At 35.9% G+C, this 17,280-nt stretch overlaps 1 protein-coding gene across 1 annotated transcript in view; it reads right to left on the reverse strand.

The window, feature by feature from the left end:
- The window catches only part of LOC148942415 (uncharacterized), a 148,774-nt gene that overhangs the window by 61,878 nt on the left and 69,616 nt on the right, over window positions 1–17,280 (reverse strand). The window contains exons 4-5 of the mRNA XM_089103522.1: window positions 12,297–12,355; window positions 10,185–10,348 (exon numbers count right to left, since the gene is read on the reverse strand). Coding sequence (XP_088959648.1) covers window positions 10,185–10,348; window positions 12,297–12,355 — 223 coding nt within the window. The remainder of the gene's footprint in view (window positions 1–10,184; window positions 10,349–12,296; window positions 12,356–17,280) is intronic.

Below are 17,280 nucleotides of genomic sequence, written 5' to 3' on the forward strand. Positions count from 1 at the left end.
TGATAGGAGAAGCGTTATACAAAGGAATATTTAGTGGGAAAATTTTCAATAGAGAGGATGGATTTCCTGGGATTGTCTAAAAAAAGATCATAAATAAATACAAAAACAAGGTTTTTCTACCGAAAGGAAGGAGTGATATAAAAACGTAAAACGTACCGAAATTATTCCCTATATGACGGGGGCTACTCCCTCCTCAATACCCCCCTCTCTACGCTAATGTTCGACCTTTTATCTAATTTTTAAAGAACGATTCTTGAAACACTAGGGCCGTGCCACACTTGAAGTAAGTCCCCCACCTCCACCCTTGGTGGAGATGGGTGGAGCAACCCCCCTCCACACATGTATTATTTTCCCTAGATGCATCCCACAGAAATTTGAGATAGATATTTTTTGTAAGATGGTCTAAAGAACATACGACAAGGCCCTCAGCGTTTACACAATCCAACAGCGCCCTGGAATCAGGGTTGTACGTAATGCCCACGAGGCATCTAAGGTTTTATGTACTGTGTCGTCGCCTAACCTCCAGTTGGAGCTAAGTTGTTTTACGTTCTGTGTCATGTCTCCTAGTAGCACGTTAGGTGAGGACACTCCCCCCGCGCCGCGCCGTTCTGTAAACCCGCATCTAATCAGACTTTGTAGACATCTAGTTTGTTCAGCCTTGTTCAAAAATCCAGTAATTATGGCTTTGGGGATGTCACCCCCCTGATTGAAGGGCAACCCAGCTTACCTAGCGCTCCGCAACGTCGCTTGACTCCTGGATTGTACCTTATGACATGCGCAAGAAATACTCTTATTGGCAAAAAGCTACCAAAAGAAGTGAAAATGCCGACCCTCATGCCGACCATACCTGTCAAGCGGAACTCCCGTAGGAAGATGAGCCTTAAGCTCCAACAATTAGTTTTTTACTGTTTACAAGTTTTTATGATTTTTGTGCTTTCACACTAGTTCATTTTTTATGGTTGAACTAAATGAAACTTTTGCATTATATTCGATGTTAACTGACCACTTTGAAAGAGGTTTACAAGTTGTAAAAAAACTGCTTTCTAAGATTTCAAGATGGATATATTATAGACAAAATATGGAAATAAATTGGCTGAAAAGGACATATTTTTGTATGCTCAAGGGACATATTCATTGACGAAAAAGTTGGCAACCCTGGCAGCAGCGTCAAGAGTAACGATGCTGATACAGCCAAGATTATTCATAAATTTACTTAGGTTCCATTTAGTCTGATTCTGTCTAGACTGGAGGAGAATGGTTTCATTCCAAGAGAAAATTTCTAATCCTTTCGTTAGTGATGGATCAAGCCCCTTGGAGTCCCAAATTATCATACACTCCGGAATCAAGAAAATTAAAATGTTGTAGTGTTTCATAAGTATAAATCTGGGACAAGAATATTTGGTCTCGGATTTGCGTAGTATGTGTGTTGTACCTCTCCATCTCATGGACAAGAAGAGATTGCATAGCCTCTTACTTAACAAATCTTACATTCCAAAACCTAAAATTCATTCTTGGTTTTGTCCATTTAATGGCTGTAGCAGGATTTCCTAGATTTTTTGTCTTGAAAAGGAATTTTTTACTTTGCCACCGTATTCGAAGTTGCGTCGCCTGTTAGGAACGCCGTAGCATGGTTGGCTTCTTAACTTCTCAACACCCGCACTGATACGGGGGTCGCGTTGCTTGCCGAGAACACCATAATCGTATTTATAACTTTTACTCTGGATATAAGATCCACTGATATTTCTTGGGAATTCTTCTTCACTTGACAGTTCTTTTCAAAATGCGTTTTTAAATTTTCGCTTACTATGGTAAATTTCGTTCCTTACTAGATTTCATCTGACGCCACAATCGTGATAGAGCTAATCGCGTGGTCCCCAGTTGTGGGGGTCATACGGAGCCCAATAGCCACTACCTCGCAAGGCGCGAGGTTCAGTGGTGTTTACACCCATCCACCGCTTTGAGGTGCGCTGATAGATTTTCTCCGCTGCCCAGGGACAGAAGGTCAAGTATCAAACAGTTCGTGGTAACGAACTGTAAGTAAGGAGCGACCCGGCTTAATGGTAACCGAAACTCTAGAAAACGGGTTTTTGATACCAATAGATACATCAAAAGAATCAGATTTCAATGCTGATTTCAAATATATAATTTTTCATCAAGTTTAGTGCTACCTATCAAAAGGTCCGCACCTGAAAAAATTTAAATTATTTTAAAATAAAGGGGGAAATACCCCCTAAAAGTCTTAGAACCTTAATGAAAATCATACCATCATATTCCGCGTATCAGAAAACCCTACTCTAGAGGTTTCAAGGCCCCATCAATAAAAATGTGGAATTTTGCATTTTTTGCCAGAAGAAAGATCACGGATGCGTGTTTATTTGTTTGTTTTTTTGTTGTTTTTTTCAGGGCTGATCGTATCAACCAAGTGGTCCTAGAATATCGTGGGAGGGCTCATTCGAACGGAAATTAAAAATTCTAGTGCCCTTTTTAAGTGACAAAAAAAATGGAGGGCAACTAGGCCCCCTCCCACGCCTCTTTTTTTCTCAAAATCACCCGATGAAAATTTTAAGATAGCCATTTTGTTCAGCATGGCCGAAAATATGATAAATATGTCTTTTAGGATGACTTAATCCCCCGAAGTCCACAGGGGGAGGGCTAAAAATTATGAACTTTACCCAATGTTAACATATAGTATTGGTTATTGGGAAGTATACAGAAGTTTTCAGGAGGGTTTTTTTCTGGTAGTGGGGGGTGGGTCGGGGGGTATGTTGGAGGATCTGTCCATGAAGGAAGTTTTCATGGGGGAAGGGAAATTGCCATGAAGGGGGCGCCGGACTTGCCAGCATTATTTATTTGTTATTTGGAAGTATACAAAAATTTTCAGGAATGATTTTTTCTGGAGGGGGGGGGGCTAGAGGAGAGGGTTACTCTGGAGAGTCTGTCCATGGAGGATGTTTCTTTGGGGTAAGGGACATTTCTATGAAGGGGGCGCCGGATTTCCAAGCATTATTTAAAAAACGATCAGAAATTAAATATAAAAAAACAAGTTTTTTCAACTGAAAGTAAGAAGCAACATTAGAACTTAAAATGAACAGAAATTATAACGTATGTGAGGGGGTTCTCCCCCAAGTCAATGCCTCGCTCTTTACGCTACAGTTTTTTTTAGCGCTTTCAAAAGAGCTATTCTAATTAAACGGCCTTTGTGATTCAGGGGTTTGTGAATCAAATTTTTTTTCAACTTTTAACGTAAAGAGCGTGGTATTGACTAAGGGGAGAACCCCCTCATATACGTAATAGCATATACGTAATAAAAAAGAAACAATAAAAAAAACAAGCGATACGGCTCAATAGTAATCGAAACTTTTAAAAACGGAATTTTGATGTCAATAAACGTATCAAAAGAATGTGTTTATAATGCTGATTCTAAATATATAAATTTTATTAAGTTTAGTATTACTCATCAAAGGCTACGAGCCTGAGAAAATTTACCCGATTTTTTAAAGAGGGGGAAACATCCCCTACAAGTGAAAGAATTTTAATGAAAATCACACCGTGAGATTCAGCGTATCAAAAAACCCTATTACATAGGTTTCAAGCTCGTATCTGCAAAAATCTGCAACTTTGTATTTTTTGCCAGAAGAAAAATATACGAATATAGAAGTTAGTTACGTAAGTTAATTTTTAAAGTACGTCATAACCAAGTTTAGAGACACCCATTTAGCAAAAGAAAAGTAAAATTTTTATGCAAATTTTGTTTACTTTTTCAATAACGGTGAGCCAAAATAAAAGCTGCATTAACTAAAAAACGATCAGAAATTAAATTAAAAAAAATAAGTTCTTTAAACTGAAAGTTAGGAGCGACATTAAAACTTAAAACGAACAGAAAATATTCGGTATATGAAAGGGGCTGTCCCCTCATCAACGCCTCGCTCTTTACGCTAAAGTTTGACTCGGTATCACAACTTTTTTTTTTAAAACAATAAAAAACTTTAGCGTAAAGACCGAGGCGTTGAGGAGGGGACAGCCCCTTTCATATACGGAATAATTTCTGTTCGTTTTAAGTTTTAATGTCGCTCCTTACTTTCAGTTTAAAAAACTTGTCTTTTTTTATTTAATCATGGCCAGTAACCACCATCATTACCATGAAAATACACGAGCTTAGCTTGACTTTTGATCCCCACGTTGAATAAGCAAGGGCTTTAGGGAAGGGTGGTGTACCCACCCGAGAAGCTTGAAAATAATTCTATGCCTCAGTATCTATGCTACAACTTGTAATTAAAGAGAATCGTCACGAATGACTATTACAATTCCTTTATGAGGAAAAAAACGTATTGTATTACCTCAATCGGAAAGTTTAAAACAAGATTTTATTTGTTGCCTATAGTATGTACTTATATTCAGTATGTCAATTACGTATTTATCTCTTCAAAAAAATATCGATAGTGAGAGGTATCCACCCCAGTATCTTCACGTATATAGGCTAGTGACCGTTCTTCATCATTTAAGCCAGTGGTTCTCAGACATGTTTGGCCTAACACTCAATCTCCACAAAAAAATATTTCCCGCGCCAGATAAAATTACTCTTGTGTTCTATTTTAATAGCAATTAAACATAAAGGTATATGAATTAGTGTTTCTACCTTTTTCGTTAAATTTAGTAAAAAAAAACGTGTAAGTAAAGAAACTGAACCCGGTTTCTTACTGAACCCAGAATTAAAAGGCAATACGAAAGAAGTACAAACATTCGAAATTATCTTATCAAGAAGGATGAACCCGGTTAAATTGTTAACAATTTAACAATCTTTGGCTAAGTTTGAACCAGCAGCAATCCTAAGCCACCACAATTCACTTGCTTATAGTGCATATGTGATGCACTGGTGGCCATCAGTTTCCCCGGAAGATCTCCTCTCCAGTGTCCACGATTGGGCAGTAGTTTCACTTAGGGTTATCTGATCTAAGCGGCCATATCATGCCTTTTATTAATCTTTCTTTACTAGGTGGCGTCTGATATTGCAACTATGTTGTAGAATAATGTTGACCACAAGCTCCGTCCAGCACTATCTAATATGGCATTTCATTTATCCATTCAATAGAGTTTATTTATATTTCACCAATTCCCATTAAAAATACGTTCCTTAAGAGGAAATAATCAATTTTCTAACCATCTTCGTTTTGGAAATGACACTCAGGAGCGGCGCATTTTGATGCCGTATGCAAAATTTGATGTCGACGGGAGAGTCGTCTCATATGGGGCCTTACATGTGTCTATAAATTTAAGAAGACATGAAGTCGAAAGTTCGATGCGGCACTGTCCCATTTGGTGGCTGGTCTATGCATCCAATCGAATTTATAACTATTTCAGCAACTCCCTTTAGTAATACCTAACCAGCATCTAACCCTCTCTATTTTTGAAAATTACTTGAAAACATTTCAAAAATACCAAGAGATAAACAAGCCATAATTATAAGGCATGTAAGGCATAAGACAACCTTTTATGAATGACCAATGCTCACAGGAATCAATAAAGTTTGTTAAATAAACTAAAATGTCAGTCACTGAACCTCTTTTAAATAGCTACTGTTCACAAGAATCAATATTGTCAGATAAACAAGTATATCTATCCAAAGCCTAAACAGCACATATCCTATCTTTTCATCAGGATCATCGCTTAGGGAGACTTAGGGGAAAAATATCTTTAATTAAATAAGGTGTTACGTTATTTGGGAAACTTCTTACGAATGACCATTGCTCAAAAGAATTAGTAGGGTCAGCTGCATTACCTAAAATCTGAAAGCCTCTTATAAATGACCAGGGCTCATAAGAATCAATAGGGCCATAAGAACCGAAAATTGGATCCCGCATTGCCAAACAGAGATCAAACACTACCACGGGGCAGTGGCATAATTTCGTCAAAATCCTGGGGGGGGGGGGGCAAAGTTGGTGCCAATTTTCATAAATCAAGTGAAAATGACAGTGAAAACAGAAAAAAATGAGTCATATATTACCATAAAGGCAAAGATATACTAAAGAAAACTTATCTGTTTCTCTGGATATATGAATAATGTAGGATTGTTCTAATTTTGACCCCAGGCAAACTGAGGTCTGGCGGGGGTGGGTTAGTTGCCCCCTGCCTTATAGCAAATTACGCCCCTGCCACAGGAGAGTAATCACCACCCAAGGAAACATAAAATAAAAGACCGTCATGTATTGAAGGTATAAAGTAATTTGGGAAACCTCTTATGAAACCTCTTAAACCTCTTAAAACTGTCCATTTCAACCACTAGGGTCTGTTATAAGCTAAACCGTTATTTGTGAAACCTCGTATTAATGACTACTATGTACTAAAATCCTTAATGTTGGATAAATAACTTTATCCATCCAAAATTTCAACAGCGCTTTACGTCTTTTTTTCATCTGGATCACCACAACATAAGACGGATGAAGATCCTTCAGAGTCATTGATGCTACATAGGGGGTCTAAAATCATCGAAGTTTCAACTGCTGGGTCTTTTTTTACAGGGATAAGTGACAAGCTTGCCATCCAACCTTGCGGTAGCTGGAAATGAACCCCGGGTCTCGCATTGGCAAGCAGTGACAGATCTACGGCGCTATTACAGGGAAGTAGCCAGGGCCGTATCCAGTATATTTTTCGGGCGGTGTTTTACAAAAGAATTTTTTCTAGGGGCGGGGGCCGAGGTTACTCAAAAATTCTCAAAAAAGCATAATAAATTTTTTATATCTATTTTTATTACGTTTTTACGAGTCAGGCAAACATTTCGGGGGGGGGGGGGGATAAAACCACCAAAACCCCCCAGGATAAATCCTTGGAAGTAACTATCACTTCAGGAGACTAAAAAATAGTGTAATTCACCAACAGTACGCACTATATCATTTTTCAGCAGAATCATCAATTAAGAAGAAATAAAACATAATATCAAATAAATAAGACACAGTATCCTCTTCCACCCTGTCTATTCAAAGTTTTACTCTTTACCCCCTCCCATGAATTTCCCCCTTCCTTTCCATTTCCCACCCCGTTCGGGGTTACAAGAACACTACATGAAACATAACATTAATCAATAACGTCGCACGAATCAATAACGTCGCACGAATCAATAACGTCGGATAAATAAGTTGAATAAAACGTTGTTTGGAAATTTCGTACAAATAATTACTATTCACAAAAATCCGAAACCGCAGTCAGTGAAAGGATGAATTAACTAAGTTAGTTCATAAGCGATTAGTATAATTTATGGACTATTATAGTGGGATCTATTAATTATTATCTCTTTATATGGAATATCTAATTCTCGAACTACAGAATTTATCTGAAACAAAATTACAAACTACTTTGTTTAGATGTGATTTACAGATTTAGCTGTTGTGTTATACAGGGTTTGTGTTCACCGTAATTACGATGTTGAGACGCTTACGCATTTCCTAAAATCGATTAGACAATATTTGCTGTTTTAACTCTATAGGCTGCAGCACTGACTCACGGATATATCAAGGGGTAGCAATTTTTTAATTTTTCAATAAAAATGCCAAAATTGGTATTTTTATTTAAAAACGATTTTTTTCCGGCAAAAATTCAAAAAAGTATTTTCTAAAGTCTAGATAGGGGCAATTAAACCTCCTCCATCCTCCTCCAGTTAGCTTCCCTGGCCATAAGTGGAATATTGATTGTCCAGTATATTAGCTCGATATCACACAAGGGTAACAGAAGAAGTTTTGGTGAGGAGAGGCAAGACCAAGAAAAATTTCCAAGATTCTTGCAAAAAAAAAAGTTTGCTCAAGTGTTCGAAATAGTTTGTTTGGCAGTTAAAGTGTTCGAAATAGTGTCATGTTAAAAAAAAACTTCTGCTTCCTTTTGTGTTTTCTTTTCTTCAGAAAGGGGAAATTGTAAAGTATTTCCCTCGGGAGTACCCTTTGTTCAAGATAGTAGGCCTACTAGGGAAGAAAACACTCTTGTTTTTTTCTCCTTTATTTTTACCCCAAGTGACTCATTTTATGACTCATTAGAAATAGATCATCATTAACTTTAAAACAAAAAAGAAGTGTGTCAAATTTTGTATTTTCCTTTAATCCTGAGGAGAAATACCAAGTCTGCCTCTTTGCTGGTAGCGCTGGTGAATCAAGCACTGTTCTTTTGCTTTTCTTTTTGTTTTTTTCACTAAATTTAAACCCATTGATTTGCTCACGGAAAATCGATTATTCCAGGCTGTTAAAAACGTTGTGCTTTTTTGTATATTTTCTTCTTCTTAAAAGGGTAGATACCCTTCTGCCCCTTTGTGGGTATCTATTGTACAGTGGATTCTAGCTCTTTTTGCTCCCTATTTTATTACCACAGGTGATTCATTAATGCGAAAAGAAGGTTTATTTTGTTTTGCAGATGGATTTTGGTCATCTGAGGGTTTGACCCACAAAATAAGAAAATTAAAGGTTATAAAAGTATTGAATCACATGGAACGAATTAATACAGTTAGAGTGGAAAAGAAGGGGCATTCCTGTCATTTAGCCTACCAAATATCTTTTCATTTTCAAATCTTATCAAGTTGTTAAAGTTCCAACGATAACGAAATAAAAAGAATTTTTGTTCGCTGATCGAACTGGGAAAATAAACATGTAAAGCTAATTAGTTACATTTATTTTAATTTATTTGTTAAATTACAACATTATTAGTTAAATTAGTTAAATTATTTTACAACATTTTTCATACTATATAAAATTCAGAGGCTATCAAGCAGTTGATTTCCAGAGGCCAGGGACGCCATTTGACGAAAATATAGAAAGAGGGAATGTAGGGGGGGGGGTACAATTTTGTTAATTTTCCATTTTTTCAGTTAAAATATAAAACTTTTTTTCAAAATCTAGGAGCCATCCCCCCCCCCTAATTGGGACCCCCTACCAGAAACAACTGCACATTCAAGGAAAGCTAAACCTCATTAAGCTCTTTGTAGCTATTTGTTTGTGCTTAAAATCTTGCTGAATTCCCCCCCCCCTTTTCTTTTTTCAATTTTGCATCCATCACTGTCAAAATCTGCATAAATCCGTATCGAAGTTTTGTTTTTATAAATTTATAATTTAATATTATAAAATTACAACAATTACAAGAATTCGTTAAATAATTAATGAATAATTTAATAATTTGATTCTAAATTTTTTCCAATTTTTAGAATATAGCCTATGTGGTTGTGCAAGTCTCCAATTAACCAACTCAAAAATTCAGATTTGACTTTCACTGCCCATGGTGTTTTAAAGTTAACCCAAACGTGATGAATAAGGACATGGCAACTCCATTGTAAAAATATAACACTCCTTTCCTTTGACGTTTTCCAGTTAAACTAATAAGTAAAGTAGACTTGGGTAATTTCAATTTGTGCTTCGACCGCCACATCACCAGTCGTTTTCTCGTCTAGTGCATGGATTAACGACGCTTCTTAACTGCAAAGGTCCTTGCGTCACCCCTCCATTAGCTGGGAGACCTGTCGCACTCATTTGGTGTAATCCCCAGGAAGATTCCCTGTAGATCTAAAAATTTAAGTAAGCGAGCTCTATTCAAAGGAACTGGACGTGCTGAGTATGTTTCCTCAAATTATAACTTAATTTATTAGAGCAAATGATTTGATTTCAAGCTTTATTTTACTCATGTAGGAATTAAATCTGGATTGACATCACTTACGATTTTAGAACTACAATGTAGAGGCAGTACGCATGCAGGAAGGGTGGCCATGAAGCCTGGCCCCCCTAAAAAAGATCAAAATTTTCCCGAATTTCTAGGCACTTCTTATTCACATTGACGATTATAATTTATTATTTTACTAATACTTCTACGTTTTCGGTTCGTGTTATTTTCGGCCTTGAAAATTACGGTGTAAGTGCTTTTGCAGAAGCCACCCCACTATCAAACTGTCCAAGAGCCCCTGTTACTTGAAAGGTCAAAATTATAACCTTCAAATTCACTTTTTTTGGTTTTTCACTCTCCTTCCCCTCTCCCAATAAAAATATTCAACAATAAACACTGGCTTAAATACAATGAGGGGGTTTCTGCCCGTCAAACGTTATTCCATAAGTACCTGAAAAGCGCAAAAATATCATTTATATTTATTAACTTAAAAAAAATTCTTCTAGAAATTACGTAAAAGCATAAGCTCTGTTAAATAGTGCAATATTGTTTTTCAAACTAACCTTTTGTTTGGCGTTCGATTCCAAACAGACAGAAACAGTCGCCTTTCCTTAATTGATGGGTTGATTTCAAATGAAAACCTTTCGTCAAAAAATGGACTGTTGGTGCATTTCTTTAATCTTGTTCGACAATGTGCGTTTGAACCCATGCTTGGTATGGAAGACAGCTAAAAAAGAAAATAAAAAGCTAAAAATAAATCAACTTTAATGGTATATACTTACATAAAAACCACATAGGTTTCCAAAATTCAAGCATAAACCCTGAGTATAACCTCATTTTTTAGACTACATCAAGGACGTACCCAGGGAGACCTCGGCGGCCGCCTCCCCCCGAAATCCTATTTTTTCCAAATTTCTGGGCATTTTATATCCAAATTAATTAAAAATTTGTTATTCAATCATTGGTGCCCTCCCCCCAAAAATCGTGCGTATTGGCCCGGATCATTGAAACTAGCCTTAGAATGTCGGAATGATTTATAGCAGGGGCTGTGTACTTCTAAAAACACGCAAATACCAAGGGGTGAATATATGCCACACGTGGCGCAGCATGGTCTATGTGTGCCCCGTGTCACATAATAAGTGTTGACCTGATGCTCTGGTGAACAAGAGATGGCGGAGAGTGGGCAATCCCTTGAACCATCAAATTTATCCTGACCTTAACCTTGGTACACACAGCATTTGATGTGATAGCCTGCTTCATAATAATTAATAACTTTCATTAAGGATAGGCATTTGACCGCGCTTAAAAATGAAGTCACTAATACAGGGTTTGTATACGAAAGATCAATTTATGTTACACCTTTAGATTGATAGGTCAAGTTTTTGCGGTCTTTTGCATGAGTGTTCATTAAATTAACGTACTCGTTTCCTGAAGGCATATAAATCTCAATAAACTAAACGGTACATACGTCCCGGTAGAAATAAAGGAACTGTTCTTCGGGGGGGGGGGGAGGGTCCATTAATAAAAAAGTTTTTTTTCGATAATTTGAATAAGAAGGGCCAATAAGTTCAGGAAACTTTAGGATTTGCGATGTAGACATGGTCTCCTGCGTACGTCCCTGCATACTCCCGAGTAATTGCCACATCCTTCAATATTCAGTATTGTCCCATCCTTCAGAACTCTATGTCCTTCAGTATTCAGCATGCCCTGCATACTTCCGAGTAATTGCCACATCCTTCAATATTCAGTATTGTTACATCCTTCAGAACTCTATGTCCTTCAGTATTCAGCATGCCACATCCTTCAGTACTGGATTGCCACATCCTGAGTAATCTCCACATCATTCACAATTCAGTATTGTCACATCCTTCAGTATTCTATTCAGTATTGTATGTCCTTCAATATTCAGGTTGCCGCATCCACATCCCTGCATGTATCCTGAGTAATTTCCACATCCTTCTGTATTCAGTATTGTCACATCCTTTAGTATTCTATGTCCTTCAGTATTTAGCATGCCACATTCTTCAGTATTAGATTGCCACATCCACGTCCTTACATACACCCTGAGTAATTGCCACATTCTTCAGTATTTTATTCAATATTCTATGTCCTTTAGTATTCAGTATGCCCCATCCTTCAGTATTGGATTGCCACTTCTACGTCTCTGCATACATCCTTCGATATTTGCCAGCTTTAAGCTTCAGTATTAGTATGGGATAGAACCATTTTAGGATGATAAGATTAGCCGTAGATGTTCTTTTGAAAGCTTTTAAATATTGAGGTCCTTAGATACCGAAGTTCTTAGATAGCGAGGTTCTTTTGGCATTCAGTAATTTTTATAAGTGAAAATTCAAAAATTCATCTTGTGTTCTGCTGTTTTGACGAGATAGTCTTCCTCTCAAAACTTGAACTTAATCCAAATAAATTGACTTCATAATGCACAAGAGCCACCAGAAAATTTTCCCAAGGTCCAACTCGTACAAAAGCAAAAAAATAAATATAAACAAATTTCTACTACTGCATTTTGTTAAGTTTTTTGGTAAAGCACATCCAAACAAAAGTACCCTCCCCCCTCGAACAAAAATCCCGAATACGGCCCTGCAGCTCCCCTATATTTTCGTGATTTGGCATCGCTGATTTGCCAATGAATTTTAGAGCAATAATTCGGTACATACCTTAACATAAGTATTGCATTTTCTCCTGTTCTTAGTTCCAGGAACTTTGGCAGAGATAACTGGAAAAAATTTAAGAGATAAAATTGCTTAATTTAAGAGAACACAGTTTAAGAATCAATTTACTTTAAAGATCAAGAGAATGATAACATTTGAATTTTTTACGGACGAAAAGCGTTGCCAAATCTAACTAGGTAGTTTTGGTTTTTCATTTTCATGGTCCAACGTGGCAACGCTGATCAAAATTTGGTAAAGCCATAGAAACTTCGTTGTTTTGAAGCAACCAAAGGAAAATAGAAAATTTTAAGGCATGAAACAACCTAAGGTGGGCCCAAAGTGTTTCTATTTTATTGTCCTAAGTACTTTAAAATAACTTTCAATATGAGAAGCTCTACATAGAAAATTGGAAAACATTTTAGGTGTGTCATACGATTAAATGAAAAAAAAACAAGTTTTTTCAACTTAAGTAGCAACATTAAAACTTAAAATGAACAAAAATTATTATATATATTAGGGAGGTTGCACCGTCAATAATACCTCGCTCTTTATGCAAAAAGTTTGACTTTTTGTTCCAATTAGTTAAGAATGACTCCTGGTACACAAGTGCCGTTTAATTAGAACAATAAGAAGCTCTTTTAAAAGTACTAAATGAAAACATTAGTACGTAAGGAGCGAGATATCGAAGGCAGGGCAACCCCCGCACATACGTAATAATTTATGTTCGTTTTATAATCTTGCTTCTGGCGAAAATGCAAAATTCCATATTTTTGTGCATGGGAGCTTAGAACCTGTACAGCAGGGTTTTCTGATATGTTTTATCGGCTGGTGTGATTTCCATTAAGATCACTTGATATTTGGGGGTGTTTCCCCCTTTTTCAAACATTAGAAAATTTTTCTCAGGCACTTAACTTATGTTGGGTAACATTAATTTCGATGAGTTTTATATATTTTGAATAAGCATCCAAATCCAATTCTTTTGATGTTCCCATTGTTATCAGGCTCTGTTTTTTAGACTTTCGGTACCTATTGAGCAGCATCACTCCTTACTTACAGTTCGTTACCACAAACCGTTAGAGTAGCCTACAACACTACTGGAGAGGTACTAAGACAACCGTTTTATTCTTCTGTGGTAAAAAGGTGTGCTTTAATTCTATTGGTTTATTTTTACGACGTCACTGATCTCACATTTTCGAGCCAATCCCGTCCTTTTGGCAATTTCTCATTGAAAAAAAAAATGAGAAACATTTCATGGTATTATCAGATATTCTAAAATTTGATGATAAATTTGGAAAAATCTACGTAGGCATAGCCTAAATTTATCTTTCAAGAATAAATCCAATATTTTTTTTTTTGTTGCAAATTTAGGGAGTTCAGGCTGTCCTCTGTTCGTTGGTAAATTCTATATTGGTAGAGCTAGTCAACAACTGGGGGCGATATTATGCGAGCAGAAATTATCAATACAGAAATTGCTGAAATTGCGAAATTGGCAAAGAACTTTGAATCTGAGTTAACCCTCTACACGTTGGATAATTACTTTTTGGTTTTTCCTTTTTTTTCTTTTGATTAAGCAGATTTAGTTTTCACCAAAAAAAATTGCCGCAGTCCATTTAGGAGGTATATAGAAAATAAATTAGGGACTTTATAGGGAGTATGTACTGAATGAACCTACCAGATTCCCCAAATAGGGTCATTTTTGTTAACCCCTATTTACGATGAATTTCTTGAAAGGAAATCTACATCTGACTTAGAAAATGAAAGAGAAGCTTGAAAGAGGTGAAATAAATTCAAACTAAGCAGGATATTAGCTACTTCAAAGGTCTTTGATTGGATTCATTTTCAACTGATGGTCCCTTATCCCGAATTTTTCGATTTTCCCCGGACTCTGGTAAAAAAAGAGGCTAATTCTCTTTAGGAATTAACGACGATTACTGATTTATGTTTAGTCTTAACGTTTGTGTATTTATGTTTGTTTGTTTTTTTTTCTTTCTTTTTTCCTTCTTTTGTGAGATTTCGGAGAATCCAATTTTCCTTGAGGGAAATTCGGGGAAAACCCAAAAACTCCGGAGATGGTGGAACTAGTCTGCAGATTCATTTTTTCGTTCTTTTTTTCTAATTCAGACCTCTGTTTGTTCTTCAAGTAACCGGGCAGCTTTTCATGATTCTTTTTTATTTTGTCGCTATGAGCAAAGTTTTTGATGTTTATTGCTGAACATTTTGTTTCTTTGTTTCCTAGGTTGCTCATTTATTTTCGTTTTATATTTTTCAAACTATTGGCGGTTTAGCGGATGCCATTGTCAAAATATCCGATTTTATTCTGTTTTATTTCCTTAGCAAAGATTGGCCTTATCTTGTTCCCAGCCTCTCTGTTTTCTTCATTACAGGTAGTCAATGCGAGGGGTTAATCATTTCAAAAAAATCACGTACACTACGTTGCGCGGAATTTTCTATTCGTGGTGCGGCAGGGCGGAATTCAGTTACACCTAACAGTTGCGTGCAACTCGTGGTGGAAAATGCAGAGCTGCGAATTTACTCCAAGTGGTTGAAAGTGAGCGACCATTTGAGCCAATATGGTTAGAACTGGTTTAAATTATTACAAATGGTTCTTACGAAATTTTTATTTGAGTGCTCTTGAGATGACAACGAAAAAATGGTCACCCATACCGTTGATTTATGTTGTGCTTACTACTACTACTACTAACACCTCACTACAGCACCAAGCCGCCTCAGGTTGGTAAAGCTGTTCATGCTCCTTCTCTAACTAGACCCATTTAAAGCTTCACTCTTTACCCCCCCCCCCACTCCCCCATGAGGTTCCAGTTTCCTTTTAACCCTTTCTAACGACCTCTTCCTAACCCATTTGGGGGAGACCTGATTTTCGTTTGGCCCAAAATAGACAGCCAAAAGTACAATCTTTGGCAATGTACCATCTTTCATCCGTAAAACGTGACGTAGCCATCTCAACATTTCTTACATTCTAGGCCTAGAAACTGGAATCAAACCATATGTTTCGTATAGTTCATTGTTGGATGTAAGTTCAGTCAAACGAGTTCCAAAGAATATCCTTAGACAATTCCTTGGGAAAAATTCATAGACTGTATGATAATATATGAAAATAATACACCATTCACATAAAATAGTATATAATATTATAAAAATATATAATAATCTTTATAGACTTGTTAACAAGTTAGCAAGTCTTCCTTGGATCTTAATAATTGCATTCTCTGAAATTGTTCGAATTGTAATAGAATATCAAATATAATAAATATAAAATATATATAAATAATAAAAATATATAAAATAGATACAATATAAGAAAATATAATGTAAAAAAAATAAAAATACATAATATGTAATTTAATAGAAATTTGTAATATAATATGAATGTACATTCAGATAGTATTTCGTTAGTTTACTACACAAGAATTATGAAATAGTATGTATATGGCCTTTGGTTTGACTATTTCAAAATGACTGTTTAACTATGGTTACTTAAATTTTAACAGCTTTGCAGAAGACTTGATTGCTGTTTCTAATTGCCATCCTTCTTTTTATTTAGCTCTAGCACTTAGAGGCTATTGTTACTTTAATTCATTTTTCTTTAAAATTTCAAAAGCTAATTTTCCAAACTTTATGTGTGGTCTAAAATGAACAGTAGAACGTGTTTTATTTCAATTTCCAATATATATATATATATATATATATATATATATATATATATATATATATATATATATATAGATTTAAGTTAAATCAAATCTGAACTCTTACAATTATCATTTTCTTCTGTTCGAATATTGTGTAGTATGACAGATTTTTTTTTTATAAAACTAAACATGTTAGCCCTCCATGTTTTCCGATAACAGTTTTAGTTTTTTATAAAACTAAACAGGTTAGCCCTCCATGCTTTCCGATACCAGCTTTTATCCGATACCATTTTTTTTATATAAAACTAAATAGGTTAGCCCTCCATGCTTTCCGATACAAGCTTTTATCCGATACCAGTTTTAGTTTTTTATAAAACTAAATAGGTTAGCCCTCTTTGCTTTCCGATACCAGTTTTAGTTTTTTTTATAAAACCAAATAGGTTAGCCCTCCATGCTTTCCGATACCACCTTTTATCCGATACCAGTTTTTTTTATATAAAACTAAATAGGTTAGCCCTCCATGCTTTCCGATACAAGCTTTCATCTGATACCAATTTTAGTTTTTTTTTATAAAACTAAATAGGTTAGCCCTCCATGCTTTCCAATACCAGCTTTTATACGATACCAGTTTTAGTTTTTTCATGAAACTAAATAGGTTACCCCTCCATGCTTTCCACTACCCAGATTATCCGATACCAGATGCAGCAACCCAAGTGTCCAAAATAAATGACCTTAAGGGAATGACCTTAGGAAACTAAAAGGAAACATGAGAGGAAAATAAGCGACTACAGTCTTTCAGGGAAGCAATTGAAATCAAAATTACATAAGACTTTGAGTAGCTCCATATTATATGGTACACACTCGAGAAGTGAAGCTTGGTGAATGCTAATGAAATAAAACAAAATATGATTAAAATGCAAAACGTTAGTAACAAAATTATGAAAACTATAACAAAGAATTATGGTAGGGAGGCCGCAGAGAACGCATTATATAAATACCTAACCTAACCAAAATACCAACTAAATATTTAATTAAAATATAGCTACAATGTAGTTTTCCACCGAGCCGAAGCTAATTGTCTGGTATAAAGACCATGAAAATCGGTTATTACCTCATCTTCGCAATCCAAATTTTCGAGTGTGTATCATATAATACGGAAGTACAAAACCTTGCTTTAAGCAGATATACTTGGGGAAAAACGAAACTTGGCAAACATTTCCTCTCGTTATAAAATGGATCAATTTAATTATAAAATAGATAAATTAATTTTGTTAATTAATTGACTAGCGTTCAACGCAAATCAACAGACTAGCGTTGAAAGTAGCGATGGAAACAGATCA

Source organism: Artemia sp. Qi Xiang Cuo, chromosome 17, assembly GCF_049724085.1.
Source record: "Artemia sp. Qi Xiang Cuo chromosome 17, ASM4972408v1, whole genome shotgun sequence".
NCBI classification, from domain to species: Eukaryota; Metazoa; Arthropoda; class Branchiopoda; order Anostraca; family Artemiidae; genus Artemia; species Artemia sp. Qi Xiang Cuo.